The sequence below is a fragment of the Eleginops maclovinus genome, chromosome 6 (genome assembly GCF_036324505.1).
Source record: "Eleginops maclovinus isolate JMC-PN-2008 ecotype Puerto Natales chromosome 6, JC_Emac_rtc_rv5, whole genome shotgun sequence".
Classification (NCBI taxonomy): domain Eukaryota; kingdom Metazoa; phylum Chordata; class Actinopteri; order Perciformes; family Eleginopidae; genus Eleginops; species Eleginops maclovinus.
This window is the reverse complement of record NC_086354.1, coordinates 1,802,338-1,824,274: the sequence shown is the minus strand read 5'-3', so window position 1 is coordinate 1,824,274 and position 21,937 is coordinate 1,802,338. Positions and strand designations below refer to the sequence as shown.

The 21,937-nt window shown below is 42.0% G+C and overlaps 1 protein-coding gene across 1 annotated transcript in view; it reads left to right on the top strand.

The window, feature by feature from the left end:
* The first annotated feature begins 11,713 nt into the window (after window positions 1–11,713).
* Window positions 11,714–21,937, top strand: part of si:ch211-207d6.2 (sickle tail protein) — a 106,185-nt gene continuing 95,961 nt past the window's right edge. The window contains exons 1-3 of the mRNA XM_063886811.1: window positions 11,714–11,855; window positions 20,758–20,974; window positions 21,256–21,454. Of these exons, the coding sequence (XP_063742881.1) occupies window positions 20,863–20,974; window positions 21,256–21,454 (311 nt within the window). The 5' untranslated portion in view covers window positions 11,714–11,855; window positions 20,758–20,862. The remainder of the gene's footprint in view (window positions 11,856–20,757; window positions 20,975–21,255; window positions 21,455–21,937) is intronic.

The following is a 21,937-nucleotide window of genomic DNA, read 5'->3' as shown; positions in this document are numbered from 1 at the left end:
TTGCGTTTAAGATACACGTTGATGGTTTAGAAGAAATCATAATTGAATTTAGTTTTTCAAAGCTAATGGGAGAAAATAAGTCTAAATTACTGTCTGGAGTTACATTACATCTTATATTTCCAGGAGCTGATAATAACACTTTACTGATTGAAAGTAGGAGGATTTTGTTTCTAAGAGTAATAATTGTATCATTAAAAAAGCTCATGAAATCATGACTACTGAGTGTTATAGGAATAAACGGCTCTATAGAGCTGCTGCAAAGAAATCTGGCATTATTCTTATTCCCTTCTACTAATGATGAGAAATAAACTGCTCTCGCTTTACGGAGTGTTTTCCTGTATTCATTGAGAGTATGATAGTAAGTAAGTAAGTAAAATTGTGTTTATATAGCACCCTTCTCAACACAAATGTACAAAGGGCTTTACAGGCAGTATACAGTAAAATACACAATTACAGCTGTAAAATGTAAAGGCAAAAAAAAAAAAAAACAGTACAAATTAACACCAGTGTACCAGCTAAACACCAGCTAAAAATTCACCTCTCCCGGCACCCCAAATAGTCCAGTAAACATAGGTTTCAAGGTTTCAAGGTTTTATTTGTCATATGCACAGCCTATACAACGTATATGTTGGCAATGAAAATCTTATATCCCATGCTCCTCCAACAACTCAAAATACATGGTGCAAATAAGATAAATAAAATAGTGCAAAAAGAGAGAAAAATATTTACAATAACAACAATAAAGATTTGAGGATGTGAAATATATACATATGTGGAATACATTGAAAAGTATTTAAATACTTTACACTGTTGAATGAGGAGGTATGGACAGATGCATATATTATGTATAACAGAGGTATATGGCAGATATGTATAATATATAGATATGTGTACTATAAACAGATATGTATGGCAGATGTGTATAATATATATATATATGTATGTGTGTACTATAAACAGATGTGAGTACATTCACAGAGCTCAGGAGTTCAGCAGTCTTATAGCTGTGGTATAAAACTGTATCTGAGTCTGGTGGTCTTGGTCCGGATGCTGCGGTACCGTCTGCCAGACGGCAGCAGACAGAACAGATTGTTGCTGGGGTGATGGGGGTCCTTTAATATCCTACCGGCCTTCTTCCTACACCGCTGGGTGTAGAGGTCCTCCATGGATGGCAGCTCCGTCCTGGTGATGTGCTGAGCAGTTTTCACCACCCTCTGTAGAGTCTTACGGTTGAGGGCGGTGCAACTGCCATACCAGGCGGTGATGCAGCCAGTCAGGATACTCTCGATGGTGCACCTATAGAAGTTGCAGAGTATCCTGGAGTCCATGTTGAACTTCCGCAGCCTGCGGAGGAAGAAGAGCCGCTGTCGAGCCGTCTTGGATATGACCCTGGTGTGATGTGTCCATGTCAGGTCCTCACTGATGTTTACCCCGAGGAACCTGAAGCTGCTGACTCTCTCCACAGGAGTCCCGTTGATGGTGATGGGTGTGTGTGCGCCTCTCTCTGCCTCTTCCTGTAGTCCACAATCAGCTCCTTTGTTTTGCTGACGTTGAGATGGAGGTTGTTGTCCTGGCACCAAGATGTCAGGGCTCTGACCTCCTCTCTGTACGTCGTCTCGTCGCCATCTGTGATCAGGCCGATGACGGTCGTGTCGTCAGCAAACTTGATGATGGTGTTGGAGCTGTGTGTGGCCACGCAGTCGTGCATGAACAGGGAGTAGAGGAGAGGGCTGAGCACACAACCCTGAGGGGCTCCGGTGTTGAGGGTCAAGGTGGAGGATGTGATGTTCCCCATCCGCACTGCCTGGGATCTGCCCGTTAGGAAGCTCATGATCCAGTCACAGAGGGCGCTGTTGAGCCCAAGGTCCCTGAGCTTAATGATGAGCTTGGAGGGCACAATGGTGTTGAATGCTGAACTGCAGTCAATGAACAGCATTCTCACGTAAGTGTTCCTCTGGTCCAGGTGGGAGAGGGCAGTGTGGAGGTTGAGGGAGATGGCATCATCCGTGGACCTGTTTGCTCTGTAGGCAAACTGCAGGGGGTCCAGTGAGTCAGGGAGGGAGGAGGTGATAAAAGTTTTGACTAACCGCTCAAAGCACTTCATGATGATGGAGGTGAGTGCAACTGGGCGGTAGTCATTGAGGCAGATGGGTTTTGTCTTTTTGGGGACAGGGACAATGATGGACTCTTTAAAACATGTGGGGACTACAGACTGGAGCAGTGACCTATTGAAAATGTCTGTGAACACATCTGCCAGCTGAACTGCACACACCTTGAGGGCACGGCCAGGGATGCCATCAGGTCCAGGAGCCCTGTGTGTGTTGATCCTTTTCAGAGATCTACACACATCTGCACTGGTTAAAACCAGTGAGCAGGGATCCTGGGCCTTCTGTGCCTCCACAGCCGGGGGCCTCTCAAAAGCGTGCATAACAGATCTAAACAGATCTAAACATTGGGTATAGCCAGGTAAAAATGTCTTGGCGAATCTTGTTGACATATAAGTCAACAGTAAAAGACTTAATGTTAAGGTCTGAATGACCCATTTAGGCTACCCATGAGCATTAATACATAAAGGCAGGAAGAAGAACTTTAACCAGCCTTTATTAATTATTATGCCTGTGTGTTTTGCTGTACATCACTTCGTGAACTGAACTGAACTTGTAAAGATGGGGTTTGGGACTGTTTCTGGGTGATGAATCTGAGGGAAGAACAGGAGACACAGATAAGGAGAATGCAGCAGACAAAAGGTAGGTAAAATAAAAAGTGGCTGGATCAAACAATCAAATTACGTACACAATGCACCACTAGAGAATCTAATCTTCATTCTCGCCACAGGCCATCTGCATTGAGTTTGTGCAGCTCACTCCCCTGCAGTGTCCACAGGCCGGGATGCATTCTATATTGGTTTTTTTACAACTGCATCTCAGGGTGCTGCAGTCAGACTGGCACCTGCATCTTATGACCTTCAAGAGCTTCTCAGGAGCAGGAGGTAGGGTTGTCTTAATTGGCACAAATCCCATGCCACACTTGTGCCATCCCCACTTCATAGGACAAAGTCCATCTGTAAGATAAAATACACTTTATTAACCCCCATGCAGGAAATATTGGTATTGTCACAGCAGCAATGAAGTACACAAGATTTAAAAATTACACAATAAAAATAGAACTATAGCAGAAATCAGAGTTACAGTAACATTGAAATGTACCAGATGTTGATCCCTTCCATTCTTGTACTTGTAGTTACACTCGCAGGCTGTGGTAGTTTTCTGCTCCTGATGTTGGTGGTAAGACCTGTGGCTGAATGTATGTACTCGATGCCACTTTCTCACAGAAGAACTTTCTGTAGGTCTTCCATTGTAGAGAATCACCATAGCTTTCTCTCCTGCTTCTGCTACATCATCTGTAGGTATTAAATATTCATGTAACACCTTGGCTTGCTTTTGAAACAAGTCACTTTCTTTGAATTTCTTCAGCGATGCTCCCTTACCGATCCCATGAAGGCGAGATGTAGTGTCACATCCCAGAACATGGGATTTGTGCCAATTAAGACAACCCTATCTCCTGCTCCTGTAAGAACAACATATGCTTACATATGTCTGGGCCGAGCCGTTCTTTTATAGCCTTGATGTTCCATATGTGAGGCTTTTTAGTGTTCTTCCTTGACTCAGTACAGAGGAACAGATCATGGGAATCCATGCTCGCATGGTAGCAGAGAAGGACTAAGAGACCTGTGAGTCCTTCCATTGCCTGGTTTACTTCTCCACAGGTGGGCATGGAAAGCAGCCACAACAGACGTTGTTGCTCCGTCATCCCTCGCCCTCGTGTGAACCCACCACTGGCAAAAAGGCAGTGGCTTCGACGGATCACGTGGAACCCTTCCTCGAAATGTTGTTGGACTCCTGGGTGTGTGGTCTGGAGGTTTTGCATCTGCTGAAGATACACCCTAGCATATTTGGTGTACAGATTGTGTCCTGATGCTGCCAAATAGGGTAGCATGTCCTGGATAGCCTGCAGATGTAATGGCCAGTTTCCGTTGCGCTCTTATGTTGCATATCCATGTACTGCACCCAGAGAGCTGAGGTTCTTGAGGTCTTCTTGATGGACTTGATGTGCTTCTGAAGGCGGCCTTTGATTCTCACTAAAACATCAGACTGACTGGCCTCTTCAGCTGATATTGTTCCATCCATCAAATTCACATATATCTCCAAAGCTTCATCAACATCTGCATCTCTGCTCACCCCTGTCACCTTAGGATTGGTCTCCATCACTGTAACTGCTTCATCTGACTGTGACTCACCTTCCTTACCCTTGTCTGTTGTTCCAGATTGCTGTTGTAGATTTACATGGAAAACATCTGCCAGAATCAGTGCATTGAGGGACGCATCGACAATTGAGTGAGCACGAACTGCTCGTGCAGCAGCTTTGCCAAACATCATGTGGATTACTGCGTTTGGGGCATAGATCAACTCCAGCACATCTTTGAGTCGAGATGAGGCCATCAGGTGTCCGATACAACTGAGGAAGCTCATCTCTGCATGGAAGCCACCCAAACATAAGACGATTTGTCTCAGAACACTTTCCATCGACTGAGAGTTGACTATCATGAGAGCCTTCCAACAAAGAGGCTGATCAAAGGTGATTACTGGGGTGACATTGCGCATGTTGACTAACATATGTCAAGGTCGACAATATGCATTTGCTATCACTTGAAGTCAGATCAATCATGGGCAGGAACATAACGCTTGACTTGCCAGGGTGGTCACCTTTATGCACCAACTGCATCATTCCTGACCATGCTGGTCTGGGAGAACCGAAGAGGATGGATGACTTCCACAGGACATCAAGGTTTTCATAGCTATTCTGGACCTGAAGGCTCTGAAGCTTCTGGTAGGTTATTGCTGTAAAGTTGTGCCTTTCCTCTCTGAAGTACCGTACATCTAACCTTCCAACAGCTGCCACATCCATGGAAGTAGCGTTCAACCTGGGGATTGTCTTCCTCAATGTAATTCCAGGGGTAATGGTGGCAATCATCCCCATACCATGGAATGAATCAAGCCGATCAAGTGTGCGGATGTTATGGTCGACATTGTCGGCAGCATATTGGACAAACTGTGTTGATAGGTCTGGAATGTTAGCTCCATAGAACTTGGCTGCATTTCGCTCAAATTGGTGCACCTCCTCATATGAGCAGCAAAACCCAAGATGATGAAGAATGTCAAGGAGGAACCGTGAGGCAAAGTGGTGCTATAATTGTATGCCCGATCCAAACTGAAGTGGTGCTAATATCACTCTATGTGTGGTTGCCTGCATCAGTGCTTGTCCAATTGATGCTACTTTGGCTTGAGTTTTGGTCCCAACAAATAGTTCTTCCAGGAGCAAGCGAAGAGTATCTGGAAGAATACTGACGGCAGCCTCCGGAGATTCGATGTCATCGACATTTGGGTAAGATTCATTAGATAGCTCGATGTCTTTGATATCTTGTTTGATGAGCTTTGCTGTTGCCTTTACAAGCTTGATCTTCTCTTCATTTGTGTTTGTTTCCTTCTTCTATGCGTCATAGTAGTCTCGCAGCACCGCCTTAGCTGTTGTCCTCATGGTAACTACGGTAGGTTTTCCATCCATCTGAGTGTATATTATCTTCTCCCCGAAGTGTTCTTCCAGCTTTTTCTTCATATACTTATAACTATATGCTTCATTTTCACTGTGTCCAAGCTTCTGCTGCATGAGGTCAATTCGATCATTTATGCTGATCTGCTCATCATCGTTTTCTTCTATTTACTTTGCCACCTCCAAAAATGCTGCTGTCCTCTCATTGTGTCGAGGGCGGCCAACCTTCACCCTCTTTTACTCTTGTTCTGTGTCCGTTTTATATGCTGCTGGTATTTGCTTCTTTGTACGAAAATTCACACTGCAACTCTGGTGACATACCGCATCTGCTGCATGTAGATCATGTGCATGCAGAATTCATGCTTTCACAGTCTCTGACCTCGTTTATCACATATTCCCAAAAGTGTCTCCTTGATATCAATCGTCCTGATTTGGTAAACTTCAGATTCACATGGCCTCTTTTTCTTTTTCCCAACCTCAGCTGGTGTGCCACAAAAGAGGCAGTCAGTATTCAAAGAGTATGTCCCAGTAATTGATCTTCGTATTTGTCTCTCTCTACTTGGTTCTGAGTGTTGTTGGTTGGTGTCCTTGGCCATGACGCAAAGTAAACATTAACACTGAAGGCAACATACAAAGCATATTCTTCTTTATCTCTCATGTATGTGAACAGTAGGTGCAGATGGAACAAGTGTTTGGTGACACAACCCAGAGTTCCCTACATTAATAATGGGGAGAGAAAAAGGAGAAATAAAACCATAAGCATAGAACAAAAGTATTGTTTCTTGCTATTTCCAAATTTCACTTTCATTGTCATCTTAATTTCGCCTGGTAATGTTTTGGTTTTGCTGATATTACTGTAGTTTCTATCTGAGCAATCTAACATGGTGATACTTTGAATCCTACTTTAACTTACATTTATGTGGACAGTCAGATCCAGTGTGGAGCAGTTTGAAGGCATATGTGTAGTAGTCATTGTCATAGTTTAGTCGTATGTATAGGCATAGTCTACTCTAGATAAAAGAGATAAAGTGGTTAGGGTTCATACATGAGGTAGGCTAGAGCAGTGGTTCTTAAACTTTTTGTCTGACGACCCCACAAAAAAAACTGGAGAGGTTTGGTGACCCCACTTTCCCAAAAGTGTGTAAGTGTGACGTCACGTTTCCGTAGCAACCGATTTTTTGTTCCAATCCAAACAAATTAACAATGTATGACGATTATTTTATGGAAAAGGAACGATTTTGTGTGAATTAATTTACGAGTTTGCGTCTCCAATGATTTGAGTGATAGTCATACATTTTGAAAGAAACAGCAATGCCATCTGCAGTTTGGTTGTTTGGGGGCGGGCTGTAAATCGCGTTGCCAGGACAACGTTATGCATTGCAAACCCATGGTAACGACTGTCAATCAAGCAAAAACAAATAGGCAATGTGTAAGAAAAGGCCTGGGCGGCAACAATTTATTAACGCAAACAAGAACTGGAACAAACAAAGCAATGAAACAAATGTCCAAATCAAACGGGAGTCAAGAGTCAACAGAGAGTGTGTATGATTGGAACGATCTCACTTCCTCTTATACGGACGCCATGTCAATGAGAAGGATGGGCCTGCTTCCGCGAGCATAGCAGGTCAATTCGGGGATCGATGCTGCTCACAGCAACACGAAGATTCTCCTCCATGCTGTTGAGACGACATCTGTATTTGTTCTTTATGTAGGCCAGGGACGAAAATGTCTTTTCGCACAGATAGGTTGATCCAAACGGCGTGAGGATGTCCATGGCAGCCTTGGACAACCCGGGGTATTCCTGCACAACTGACAGCCAGAATTCATCTAGAGTTTTTGAGGCAAACGACGCCTGCAATGTGCGGTCGCTGGACAGCTCAATCAGCGCATCCTCGAGCTCAGATGGCAGGTTGTTTGAGGAGCAGTTGGTGAATGGTTGTCGTACCCAGTCAAAAGGCTCTACATTCTCCGTGAGGAAATACTTATTGAATTTGTCGAGGAGACTACGAAGATGACAGGTTATTGACTCTTTCAATGAATTGGCATTCATGTCACTCTCCAAAAAGTCGTGCAGCTCCGAGAACATTTCAAAGTCCCCACTCTCTGCACGGGCTGCCCAACGCTGCAATTTTTTTGTGAAAGCATTCACTTTGTCTGAGAGGGTCAGGATGTTTGTGCTGGGGCCTTGTAGTGACAGGTTGAGACTATTTAATTTGTCAAATATGCACGCCAGGTATGCAAGACGTGATAACCATCTCGAGTCAGTGAGATGGTCTGCAAGAGGGGAATGCACGTCTGAGAGGAAGGTGCGCACCTCGCTTCGCAACTCGAACAGGCGTGTAAGAACTTTGCCCCGTGAAAGCCACCTTACCTCTGAATGAAAAAGAAGGGATTCATGTGCAGACCCCATTTCCTGGCAGAGAAGGGCGAAGAGTCGTGAATTTAAAGGGCGCGATTTGATCGAATTCACTATTTGGATTGCTGTTTGAAGAACATTGTTAAGCTCGGGTTCAAGTGTCTTGGATGCCAGGGCCTCCCTATGGATAATGCAGTGTGTGAACTTGACATGTGGTGCAACGCTAAGGACCTTGGCTTTCAGCCCTTTGTGTTTTCCCATCATAGCCCCGGCACCGTCAGTGCATATGCTTATGCATTTATCCCAATCCAGGCCTGTCTCCTCCATCCAACCATTAAGACAGTTAAAAATGTCTCCACCAGTACATCTTCCTTCCATCGGAGAGCAGCACAGCATGTCCTCATGCAGTTTCCCGTCATGACTGTAGCGAATGAAAACCATTAAATGGGCTACATTAGTCAAGTCAGTAGACTCGTCTAACTGCAAAGAAAACCGGCTGTTTTTCACTCTCTCGATGAGCTGGCATTTCATATCATTAGCGATGTCGTTAATGCGTTTGGACATGGTATCATTGGAGAGGGGAATCTGTTTAAGCACACTTGCGATCTTTTCACCATGCATTGCTGTGGTCATCGCAATTGCTGCAGGAAGGATGAGGCTTTCAGCAATTGTGTGTGGCTTTTGTGCTTTGGCTACAAGGTGGGCCACTTTGTATGACGCTGCCAAGGCTTTGGTGGGCACAGTAGCTTGGCTATGCACAACGGTCTTTTGCCCATGCAGCGCAGCTTCTTTTCGTAAAAAAAATGTCATGGGTTTCTGAGCATCATCTGGATGTCGGCTTTCGAGATGTCGTCTCATTTTTGTGGGCTTTAAACTTTCATGTGCCAGAACATCGCCGCAAATAACACACTGTGGGTGGTCGAGCTCATGTTTTACCTGGCACGTGAATCCATATTTAAGAAATTCTTTCAGGTATCGGCGACGCCTCGTTGGTGGGTCTTTTTTATTCTCACCACCGGCCAAACTTGTCCCATCTGAGGATCGCGGAGGAGTAGGTGCACAACTGGAGGTAGATGGCACTTCTGAGCTCAAATCATTGTTTTTTAGCAGCCACCTGTCCATTTTTGATGAAAGTTATAACTAGGCTAGTGGCTAAAAAAGTGGCTAGTATCACAAACGTGGCTAGTAACGTGGCGAGTTAACTATGACGTATTGTAAAAAAACCGGGAAGAAATTGAGTTTGAACAGTGGGCGCAGATTGTTACATTGTTTCTATCATAGGACCAATAAACGATTCGAAACGCCATTTAAAGCTGGGCAACTTTTTTTTTTCTCTCTCTCTCTCCCTCTTAACAGCGTGTAGGAATGAGAAAAAGGCAGATTTTCATTGCATTGACATTTTATTTTTCGTTGTTTCACCAGGTGTTATAACAGCTAATTTCCGACTGAAGTAACAAATAATTTTGCGACCCCACGGAAGTTTTTGCCGACCCCGTTTGGGGTCGCGACCCCTAGTTTAAGAATCACTGGGCTAGAGTAGCATGAACATACTAAACCATATTATCTTTATCACACTTATTCATTAAGATAGGGATACATGGGTTATTGTAGGCCTTGCACTGGCATGTAATGCCATGCTAGCTAAGACAACTGTGAAACGATTCGCTAATCCTAAACTTGACATCGTTTCACCAATAATAGTCATACCACAGGTCAACACACATCCAGATGTTCCAAATAAATTGTAGTTGATCGCAAGGTATGTTTTATTAATGTAGGTTAAATAATCCATGTAGGAGAAACAAAGAAAATATTTCTTATCTGAGTAACAACTTAGTGACAGTTGAGTGGAGCTTGAATGAATGAATCTCCGTCCCTTATGGTGACATTTATTTGCCTCTATATTCTTTTACTGTAAGATGTCAACAATATTCTACAAGACATTTTCATCTGGCTACAACCAATGTCTAGTTATGTTTTGTTATTTATGCAAATTAGCGCATACATTATTATGCACCATTTGCTCATGTTACCAAACAATAAAAAAAAAAAACTTGTAATAAATGTTTTGTTTGTCTTAATGTAAGTAATTAACTCAGTGATTTTCATGGTGATATCTAAAGGTTAAAAATGTTACCCTATTCATGTGAGAAAAATAATGAATACGCATATGAATGGGCTATTTACGTGTTTTTCGAAACTTTCCCATACTGCGTTGCTTCAGGACTTTTTTTCCTTTACTCAGGACATATTGAGGATACAAAATCAGTTAACTTTGCTTCCGTTGCAATTTGTCCTAGGTTTACCCCTTTTTTGGCTTACTTTTATTGGACTAAAAAGATTGTCGGAAAAGGGGAGTCTTCAGCTGCCCGTTAAACATTTCCACTGAGACAGTGGCTCTCAGACCCTGGGGGTGTCGTTCCAAAGCCTTGGAGCCACCGCCTCAAAGGCACGATCCCCCTTGGTTTTTAGCCTGGTCCGTGGCATCCTTAAAAGGCCTTGCTCAGAGGACCTCAGGGCCTGGTTTGTCCTGTAAGGGTGGATCAGGTCGTGAATGTAGGCCGGGGCTTGTCCATTGACAGCTCTATATGTAAAAACCAGAATTTTGAACTGTATTCTGAGATGGACAGGGAGCCATTGCAGGTCGGAAAGGATCGGAGAAATGTGGCAAGTTGTTTTGGACCGAGTGAGTAATCTGGCTACCGCATTTTGGACCTGTTGATGATGCCAAATTTAACAAGATTCTTCAAGCTTAATGGAACACCATATCCTCTCAAGTTGTCTCAACTTTTGCTTTATTTTGCTAGTTTCCGGGTGATACCATGGTGCTAGTCTTTGTTGTTTTAGTTTCTTAATGGAGCAACAGAGTCTGATGTTATTCACAGCATGCCTGTAGCACTTTCAATTCCTCTGCTACACACAGGCATGGTATTGAGTTTAATATTATTGGAATCTCTTCCTTAAATTTTACTATATCACTAACAGATATATTTTTGCTGAAGGAATGTTTGCCTAATGGTTTGTAGTCTAGTAACAAGATTTCAAAAATATATTAAAACGAAGGAAAAGTATCAAATTAAAACAAGGACAAACCAGTGGAAGAGGGAGGCTGAAAAGGGATATCCAAAAGGGTTCAGGGAACAGGCAAACGACAAACAACGACGACGACTCGACAAAAAACACAAAGGAAAGCACAGACTAAATACAGAGGAGGGTAATCACAAGACAAGAAACAGCTGGGATGGGGGAGGAGACACACAGGGGCTACAGGTGAGCACAATCAGACAGGAGGGAAACTAAAGACAGGAAGTAAACTAGACAAGACAGGAAGAGACAAAACAAGAAACATTTCAAAATAAAACCGTAAACTATAAATACAGAAACTGAGATCCTGACAGAATTCTGGGTAAAATTCTGAATAAGCACCTGGGGCGCGATACTCTGTAACACATAAGATTGCTTGCAGTGTTTTCCAGGTTGGAAGCGTAAGACTAAGAACAAGACTTTCAAAGGTTTTATGATTTAATTTTGGTTTAGGATTGATAAGTAGGCTTGAGTCAGAGAAGATGGCTGCAACTCCACCTTGGCCTGTGCCTCGAGGAATATGAGTAATAATATGTCATATTCTTCACATCTCACATTGTGGTGTGTGTCAGGTTGGACTGTTCTGCCAGTCAGACTGGTAAAGCAAGCAGTGACTGAGTTGTGTTGTAACAGTCAGCAGCAGATAGACAGGGGTGGGGCTTTTGGTGCACCTGATCTGACACAGACATATCCTGCTGAGAGAATAAACAGTCAGATAGAAAGGAACAAACTCAAGAGTAAACCGGGACTGGTTATCTGTTCATCTGTGAGAGAAGTTAGCGACACGCTGCAGCCCCCCTCCCTCCAGGTGAGGTATTTTAACTTTATACAACTTTAATAATGACCGCCCCGCCGCCTCACAGAGCAGGGAGAGATGCAGCCTCATATCTGTTACGGACATTTATCCACAACTAAACAAGGAACTAATGACTACACGCCTGTCTACACCTCCTACTGTGGGCTATCCTAATGAGTTGCTTAAATGAAGACCTGTAGACAGAAGTAGAAGAAGTACTCAAAATATTGTATTTTAGTAAAAGTAGAAGTACTCAGAAGTACCAACGTGTAGGAATACTCTGTTACAGTAAAAGTCCTGCATTCAAAATGTTCCTCAATTAAAAATAAAAAGAATTGGCATCTAAATATACTTAAAGTAGCCTACCAAAAGTAAATGTACTCTTTCTGCAGGTTGGCTACTTTCTGAATTATATACAGTATATGATATATTTAGATTATAATTATTGATGTGTCTATCAAAGCTGGTAAAGGTACAGCTAGTTTAATTGATTTACTACCGTTTGTAAATGTAATCCAGCTGTAACTAAAGTTTGATTTAAGTGTTGATTATATTGTTTATCATTCATCTACTTTATATCTGCAAAGTAACCAAAGTTAAATGTAGTCAAGTAGAAGTACAAAGTAGCATAAACTGGATATACTCAAGTAAAGTACAAGTACCTCAGACTTGTTCCTCATTGGTGTGTGTTAACGGGGATTTGGCTGACAAGCTTTCTAAAAGCCGGCGATTCCACAGCTGACGGAGGCTGCATATCTTCAACACTCCACCACGAGTCTCTGAACTTCTCGGGGTTCAAGCAGCAGACCCAGAGAAAGTTACATTCTGTTGCTTTGGCCTGCGCAAACTTGTGTGTTTTTCTTTTCTTTTCTCCGAGCCTGCAGCTCTCAATCGCAAATCTGTTTCTGCAGCCCTCTTAACCAATAGTAAACAGGCTTACTGAGTTACTATTCTACCTGCACAGTTATTTTTCTGGTGTCGGAATGTCTTGCGATGTTTTTGAATTCTTAGAAACAAAACACCACATCATTTCGGGTTAAAATGTGTTGTAACTGCGTTACTGAGAATTGTAACGGGTATTATATTACCCACATTTCAGAAGTAAAGCGTTATATTACTGCGTTACAGCAAAAAGTAATAGCTACATTACATTACCCAACACTATTTATGAAGTTATGAGTTCTGACTAAGGCATTGTGACAAGGCTGCTGCAGGCTCCTTCGTTTCCATGTGCAGAGCTGGCGGAGTGAACTGGGGCGATACTCTAGGACTCGAGGAATAATATTTGCAGTTCACATAAACTGCCGTACACATATGGCATTTTTTATGTGCTGAAGTCCACTGTTTTTAATGTGCACACGTCTATACGCACTTCTGCTGTGCGTCAAGAGGAAAAGTAACTTCTTTCCAAGTCGGGAAGTGGCTGTGATGAGCCAGAGAAATAATTCTGCAGGTAGAATAGTAACTCAGTAAGCTTGCTTACTATTGGTTAAGATGGCTGCAGGAACAGATTCCACTTTTGCGCAATGGAGAGCTGCAGGCTCGGAGAAAAGAAAAAGACACAAGTGCGGGCAAGCCAAACATAAGGTAACTTTTTTCTCGGTCTGCTATGTTGCTTGAACCCTGAGAAGTTCAGATAATCGTGGCAGAATGTTGAAGATATGCATCCTCTGTCCTCTGTGGAATCGCGAGCTTTTAGAAACCATGGCTATGTCTCGAACCGGACACTTCAGACAGTGCACTGAGGTTCAGGGTCCTGCTTTGCAGAGCACTGACATCTGTGGTGCGCACCTTCGCTGATAAGTGTTCGATTCGGGACAGCACTTAACGTTAAGCACCTGGCGGAAGTGACAAACGCAAATCTGCTTGCGACTCTAAACCCGCGAAACATTAGCAAAAATAAACTACATTTGTAAACAAACCTACATGAGCAAAAATTAAAAATGAGTGTGGTTTTGGTGATTTTTCTCTCCTTGGTCTACCCCTTTCTCCACCCCATGTGGAAACTTCACCGTCTCCGCAATCGTGGGAGGATACTGCGTTTACTTGCTGAACGCGAGCTGGTATGCAAATTTGACATTTTGAGGGGAGGGAGGGGGAATGTGCGTAAACATTTAGCATACACGCATGAAAGCAGCCAAGATCCCGAAATGGCTCCTCCTTTTCCGCTACGTAGCCAAGATGGCGCCCGTGAGGTGCGCGAAGTGTCCATCGTTTCACACTCAATTTTTTTCCATCTGAGGGGCACCATCCGGGTACTTTTAGTGCGCTGAACTCTGCCGATTTTGCCAGTGTGAACGCCCTAAGCCCCCAAAGTCAGTGTCCGAAGGGCAGAAGTGTGCGAATCAAGACAGGGCCCATGTCAGCAAAATCCCTGTTAACACACCAATGACAAGGTTAGCTAACGTTGACATAGAGATTCATTCATTTCTATTGACCAGCATCCATGTAAAGTTACTGTCAACTCTCACAGCGTGAAAACAGTATTTCCGGTCTCGGAGTTGTCAGTTAGGTGGTTGCTAAGGACGCAGCTCTCGCTGCATAGACCCAGAAGAAGGTGTTGCAACATGATCTCACTTCCAACTCGTCATATATTGACGTTTGGTCAGGATCCCTTATTGTTGTTACTTTAAAACTGGGAAGCCCTTTAGCGTCACAATTATTATGTTTACTTCTTTAATTTTATTTTGTAATGTCGGCCTTTTCGCCGTCAGTGAGGAAGAGTCGGAGCAGCTCATCCAACCGTCCCTTTTTTGTTACTGGTTTCTTTTAATTTCAAAATAAAGTTTATCTTGTGCTCAATATTATTTAAGTTTATTAACTAGACAACTGGGTCATGTTATGGTTATCTTCTCTGTGTTGTTGGGGGGTTTTTCTATCGGTTTGGTGTCACAAATATCAAAACATAGAAATAAGCCTCATCAGCCACAACTATCAACAGAAAGTGCTGGATTCCGCCCAAGCAGCCGAACGACTGCATGGAATTCAGCCCAGCCACGGCAGACTATACAAAACAGGATTTTTAAGGAGTCCACACACACACCGGTAGAACTACACATGCATGCTGGCACGCATGTGTTTCGCAACATATTCTATGACAGGAATATCTATTGGGAATTGTAGTTCTAAAATACATTTGTATATTACCCATAATTAAAAGTTGCTAGTATTAAACTCTGTATACCCCTGGTGGTTTAGGTGATGGGAAACTCATTGGTGTTATCAAATTTAAAAATATAATTGATAAATGGGTGAAAATTGCTTGTCAATATTGGAGAGCCTTCATATACCCACATGGCAGCTAAGGTCAGTAGAGCTTTATTTAACAGCTGGTCCTATGTCTGTGACCCCTCCTGTTGTCAATTAAGCCTTTAAACATGCACATGTTTGGGTTCAGAGGGACATGTTACAGATATGGTAGTAGCCAGCTATCATCTTCAGATCAACATGCTGTTAAGAAATGATTGATTTTTATAACTATTTAAGCGAAACCAACACAATACACCACAACCTTAACCCTGACGCTAAAGGGCTTCCCAGTGTGTTTTAAAATAACACCAATATGGGATCCTGACCAGACGAGTTCAGGGGGTGCGACCATAGCATACGTTTGCCAGGCGAGACCGAAGTAATCTTCTCGTCATATCTATCAAACTATAGATCCTACACATCCACTGGACTTAAATTCTGAAAGTAGAATATACACTTCTTGCCAGCAATGTAATGAAAAAGCATTTCCATGGACAGACTATCCTCCAATTTAGGATTTTCAACTAAAAATTAGTCGGGTGTCCATCATGTCTTTTCTTTTCACACCGGGAAAGGTGACAATTATGTGACATGGGCACTGGCCATTAGAGATCTATAGGAAAAAGATGACGTATCCATGTCACGTCTTGAGAGGGTTATTCGTGAAATGAGTACGTCTTGCCCTGTGGACCAACATAGCTACTACATGTGTTTTTGTGCGACTGGATTGGTTATTTATAATAAACAGTGACGTAATGTTACCGGTATCAACTTTTATTTAGCCCAGTTAAATGGAGAATGAGTTTAATTTCCAGCTATTTTTCTTCATTTTCAGCATGTACTGCCAGATAGACATTTGCCAAAGAGTTGGCTAAAGCTGTCGTGGCTTTTGTGATTCTGATGGTGATTGATACATATTGGATTGGCCATGAGCCTTCACTGCTCCTATTATAAGTTGTTACTAATCCTAAGGGCCTACACAGTTGTTATGCTATACCACATTGCCCTTCACTGGAGGTATAATCAGCTGCAACAAAATACATTTTAGCATTTAAAGCCATACTTTTGTGGTTATTTTGGTGAAAGTAACTCAAAAGCAATGCAAAATCAGTGTAACACATTAAAGTTCAGAGACAGTAATAATGTGTAACTTATTACGTTAAAAAGACAGAAATAAGTGATATGTACTGTATTCAATTTTGGAAGTAACTTGCCCAACACTGGCAGTCACGTTTTTTGTTGCTTGTACTGTGACAAAACCAGACAGAATGCTTTTAAGCATGGAGCGGTTGTTTGAGTGATGATCTGTCCGCTGTGACCTTTCATTACAGGTACATATTGTGCTTAATATCAGCATTCACTGTAAAACGGCATCTTTAGAAACTATGTGTTTGTATGTGGGTGGGGAAGGCTTTGGAAAACCACATTTGTAATGCAAAATGTTCTGTGATACAGGAATATTCAACTTTCATGGATAAATAAGATCAAACTATTTATGTTTCCTGGTTAACAGTCGCTCAGACACACTGTTCTTCCCTTTGAAGTGAAGAGTTGCACATTCTGGAACTACATTCTAAAAGAGAACTTGTCCCTGTGCAAACTCTGCATGTGTTACCTCACTATGTAGAAATGGTCCCTCTAAACACATTATAAGGAAAGTGCAGGGGCAAACAACAGATCTACAAACTTCTGTCTGGGAATCACATGTCCGCATGTCTGGCTCATCACATTTTATTTGATGCCGACTTGAAACAAAGTGCTTCTCTGATTCTCTTCTGCAGAGAGAAACATCTCATTCATAAACTGAAACAATACAGTGAAATGCTACGCAAAATTCACAGTTTGGTATGTACCTTGGTTTTAGCGTCATGTTTTGGAATGCTTTGGAATGCTATGGCTGCAGATACCGAGTGATAAAAACTCCATACAGTAGGAATGAGGTATTACGATCTGAATCTCCCTTGGCTTCTTTAACACTGTGAGGAGACTGTATTTGCACTCTGTTTATAGACACATGATTAAATCATATTCATGTCAACATTAAATAATCATTCATCTGTTTTATCAATTAACAATGGGATAGCTATACATAAAATACATTTCATCCCAATGCATAACATGTTATGAAATTTGTTGTGAATACCCACTTTTCTTTATTGATTACAGTTAAATAGTTTGAAGGCAATGCATCGAACATGAATTAATTTTCATGTATGGAGTGGATTTCCATACCATCACACCCTCAGGTTGCATGCTACATTTGTATTATATTTTGTTTGGAATTTGGATATACAAGTTTGTTCAGAGCAAGTTTCTTTCACAAATTAGAGAAGAATTCTGCTCTGGAGTTAAATATGTTTTTTGGCTGCTACTACATGGACCCTTGGTTGAACTCGGTAGCTCTGACTCTTTATGCTTTTCTTACGTATGTGGGAAGAGAGCTCTTCATGTCCTGACACGTCTGTGTGTTGACAAAAGATTGACTGGCCTCTCACATTTACTGTGTGAAAATCTGCAGTTGGCCCTGAACAATGTTCAATGGACAGATGCTGTCTATGAAGTCGATGAGTCTTTGAAAGCCCATTCCTGAAACCAACATTTTAAAAATTCCCAAAAATTAACCAATTACCTCACAAAGTCAAGAAGAGAAAGCTTGTGAATCAATTTAAATGTGTATGTTAGAAATATCTCTCACCAGAGATTAGTTTCAAGGCAGATAAATGCATATTTGAAGAGATCTTTATCCGCTAAAGTGTCGTTAATCATAACCAAATCCACTCCTTTGAAAATGTTAAAAGACGATGCTTCGCAGAGTGTATCCCAAAATGTATTTATCTTATTTGTACCATAGTTATCCCAGCAACCCTGCCACTGTAAATATTTGTTTTATTACAGTATTTAAAAAGGTTAAGTTAGAACCACTCTCTAATATAACATGTCCATTTAAAAAATGTAACGTTATTGCACAAATCTTATATCTGTCTATATTTGTCATTTAGCTGCCATTAAAACGTGTAACTCTATAGTATTAATATTTCACTCTCCTTTATTCGAGAAGTGTTCTGGTTTCATCATCTTTGTCTTACCTTGCATAACAGATAGTACCTGCACAAGCCCCCCCCAACCCACACTCATCTGTTAGTTTAGACATACTGTGGTTCAGAACCCCCCTCCAGGCTGATGCGGTTCAAGGATTTGACCCCTACATTTTCATGTGACCAGGATCCATTGTACAGCATGGTGTCGTTCGCTAGCAGCTTCTTTCATCAGGTCTTTGCAAATGTTTTAATACATGACATCCTCTATTGAGAAGCAGAGTGTGAAGTGTGTGATGATAGTGTGTGATGATAGTGCGAGCTGACGTAGACACCTGAGGATTTTTGTGTGTGAGTGCTGTGGATGTGTGTCTGTAAGCCGCAGGGTATTATTCAGAGCCCAGTAGTTAGTAGTAGTAGTAGTAGTCAATACAGTGCAGTGACTCAGTGTTTATGTGGCTGAGTCTCTGTATCTGTGCTTGTGTATGCATCTGTTCATATGTCGGGTTGCAAACATCAGTTCAGTGGCAGTGCATGGATGAGAGCCTTTGCTTACAGAAGCAAGAGGCCAACAGTTACATCAGACTAATGACCTCTGATCAGCTCACTGCTTCACACAAACACGTGTGTTTGTGCGGCTATACATGTGAGGACCATCTCGGACATGGTCCATTCATAATAATTTCTGCCTGGTAGCCCTGATTCCTTATCTGTCTATCTTTGACTTATGTGGTCCATGTAAATTTGTATATTTCTAATTTTTACTCATTTTTATTCACTTTTATTTGTATTGTTTTGTTCTAATTATTTGTTTTGCTTCTTTTGTATTTGAATGCTGCAACAACAAAAAATTCCTAGTTTGGGATAAATAGAGTATTTCTGATTCTGATTCTGATAAAAAAAAAGTTAGAGGAACTTCCACTCTTAAATGAAACATTGGGCACTGAGCTCAAGCCAAAGCATACAACTGTTGCATGTGATCAGTTTACTCTTTATTCATTTGAAATCTGTCTCAGAGATGATGTAAAGAATGTGTGTGTGTGTGTGTGTGTGTGTGTGTGTGTGTGTGTGTGTGTGTGTGTGTGTGTGTGTGTGTGTGTGTGTGTGTGTGTGTGTGTGTGTGTGTGTGTGTGTGTATTCATTGTTGTACACCCAGATAACGATGATGCAATACATAATGCACATACAGAACAATTCCTACAATTATCACACAATTACAGTGGTGTAGGTCTATGTTATGAGTTATTTGTGAGTCAGAGTGTGAGGTTCACATTTGGACATTACAATTTAGTCAAATGTTCTCTTGTCTGGGTGTCTGGGAGTTACAGTGACGTTGGCCTGGTGTGTAAGCTGACCATGGAAAACAACCGACTGGAGAGCTCTTGAATAAGTGAGCTCTCAGGTCTTTTGTTAACACCTTCCCACAGAGGATTGTATATCTGTTCAGAAAGTGATCTTATAATTGATCTAAAAAAGAACATGTTTATAATCTATTTGTGAATTTGCTTAAAATAAGAAAATCTTAATTTAAGATTGGATTATTTTTGTGTAGTTTTGTCTGACTGCCTATTCTGGCAGTGGTGTAGAATACTGCTCTGAGGTGACGAAGAGAATCGTCACCTCAGGCTGTTTAAGCCTAACAATCTGTGGTTCTCTCACCAACATTTTATAGTGGATTATTTCACAACAAGTGAGGGCTGTCACAATATCAGATTGAAGATCTGACTGCACTACAATATTGTTATGATGTCTATTGTATGTATATATATTGTATGTCAAAAGTCAAAGTCATCTTTTTTTCATCAATACTTGTTTTTTAAGTCGTAACACATTAAGACAAAAACAAAAAAGACAACATAAACGTCACCAGAGGCAGTACATCACATGAATATGTTCACAGCAATTAGTCCACTACCATGGGGCACCGTCTCCCCAAACGGGCTCACAACAAATGTGTTGATTCCAGTCCAGAATAAGAGGCTGGTAGAGACATGTATAAAACAATCGTAGAGTGGTCATGCAAGCAAATCGCACACAGGAAACCAGGAAGAAGCCACAGATCTACTGTACCAGAGAAAAAAACACGTATTATGCAACAACCCTCTTCATGTGGAAGACCCATTTGGACTAGTAATTGTAAAATGTATCACTACAGAGTCTTAAAGAAAAAGTCTGTTTTCCCATATGAAACAAGACAGGTATATTAGCTAAATATATCCCAGCAAAACTGTTATCCACTCAAATCCTATTATTGCATTTATTTCTGTTATTATTGATAACCAAAAGGATTGGATAACTGGACAATTCCAGAATATGTGGAAGTGATCAACCATAATATTGCTACAATGCCTCCAGCAATGTCCAGATTATGGTCTGCCATTCTGATGATATTTGTTTATGGAGTTATGAAAAAACAAAAGATATTCTTCCATGAAAATTCTCTCCACTGGCAAGAGCTGGAGGTGGTGGATTGTATTTTACATATGTTCAAAGTCATCTTTAACTTGGTTTACTGTCTTTTTTATTAAATCTCTTCTTTGGCAAATACATGATTTTCAAAGGATTCTCTGATTGGTTTGAATGTCTCTGCCACCGTCCTAACTGCTGGACTACAATCTCTTATGATCCAGTCTGCTTCAGCCACACAGCCGAGGAGTCTCCAGCCCTCTGAAAGCCCCCTCTGTGCAGGAGTGCTGTGCCTGGTGGAGCAGCAGGACCCTCTGACTGCAGAGACCATGTCAGATGGAGCCATGCTGCCACCGACTGCCCCCTTTACAAGGGGCTGTAAAGAAAGAGCAAGTCTACCTGTGGGCTGGTTAAGGGGTCAGACCAGCGAGAGACCGCCTGGTATGTACAAACACACACACACACACAGCTGACTACAAGTAGACGGATGAAGAAATCCTCCAGACCCCATAAAGTTGCAGTGGTTCTGCCCAGATCTCTGAAGACACTGATAATGTCACTGTAAATTTGTGGCTACTGCTGTAAGTGTGTGAGCTGATCTGTGTAAATTGGACTGTTTTTGCAATAATGCTCATTTATTTTATTTTTTATAAACTTTGTTTATTGAATTTCAGGCTGTATGTTTGACACCCCTGTTCTAAAGTGTGTGTGTTCTGTGTCAGGTGTGATGTACCTGCAGTACAGGGAGGAGACTAAGCAGGTAAGGCTGCCGGCTGAGCTCAGTGGTGAGGACGCTGTGCGGGCTCTCTTCGTCTCCGCGTTCCCTCAGCAGCTCACCATGAAGATGCTGCAGTCTCCCAACATGGCCATCTACATCAAAGACACCAGCCGCAACGTCTACTATGACTTGGAGGACATCAGGTGAGGCAAACTTTTTCCATGGGGCCAGTTCATAACATACACAGGTCTTTTTGTTGAATATACACTATATAGACAATAGTATTGGATCACCTACACCTTACACCTACAAGAGCTTGTATGACATCCCATTCGAAATTGTTAGGCATTAATATGAAGTTGGAATCTTTCCACAGAGTTGGAGGCATAGAATAGTCCAGAGTGACTTGGTAAGATGAAGCATTAAGAATCCCCTTCACTGGAGCTAAGGGGCCTAGGCCAACCCCATAAAAACATCCCATAGCATTATCCCTCCTCCACTTTACAGTAGGCACAATACAGAAGGCTCCCGGCACAGTTATAGTGCTGATATTAATCCCAGAGCTGGTTTGGAACTGCAGTTATTGACTCAGGCCACTTTTATGCACTATGGAGGTCACCCACAATGCTGAGTGCTCTGAGTGTTAGGCGGGTGTTGTAAAGGTCCAGGAGTGTTGGGACTGAGGC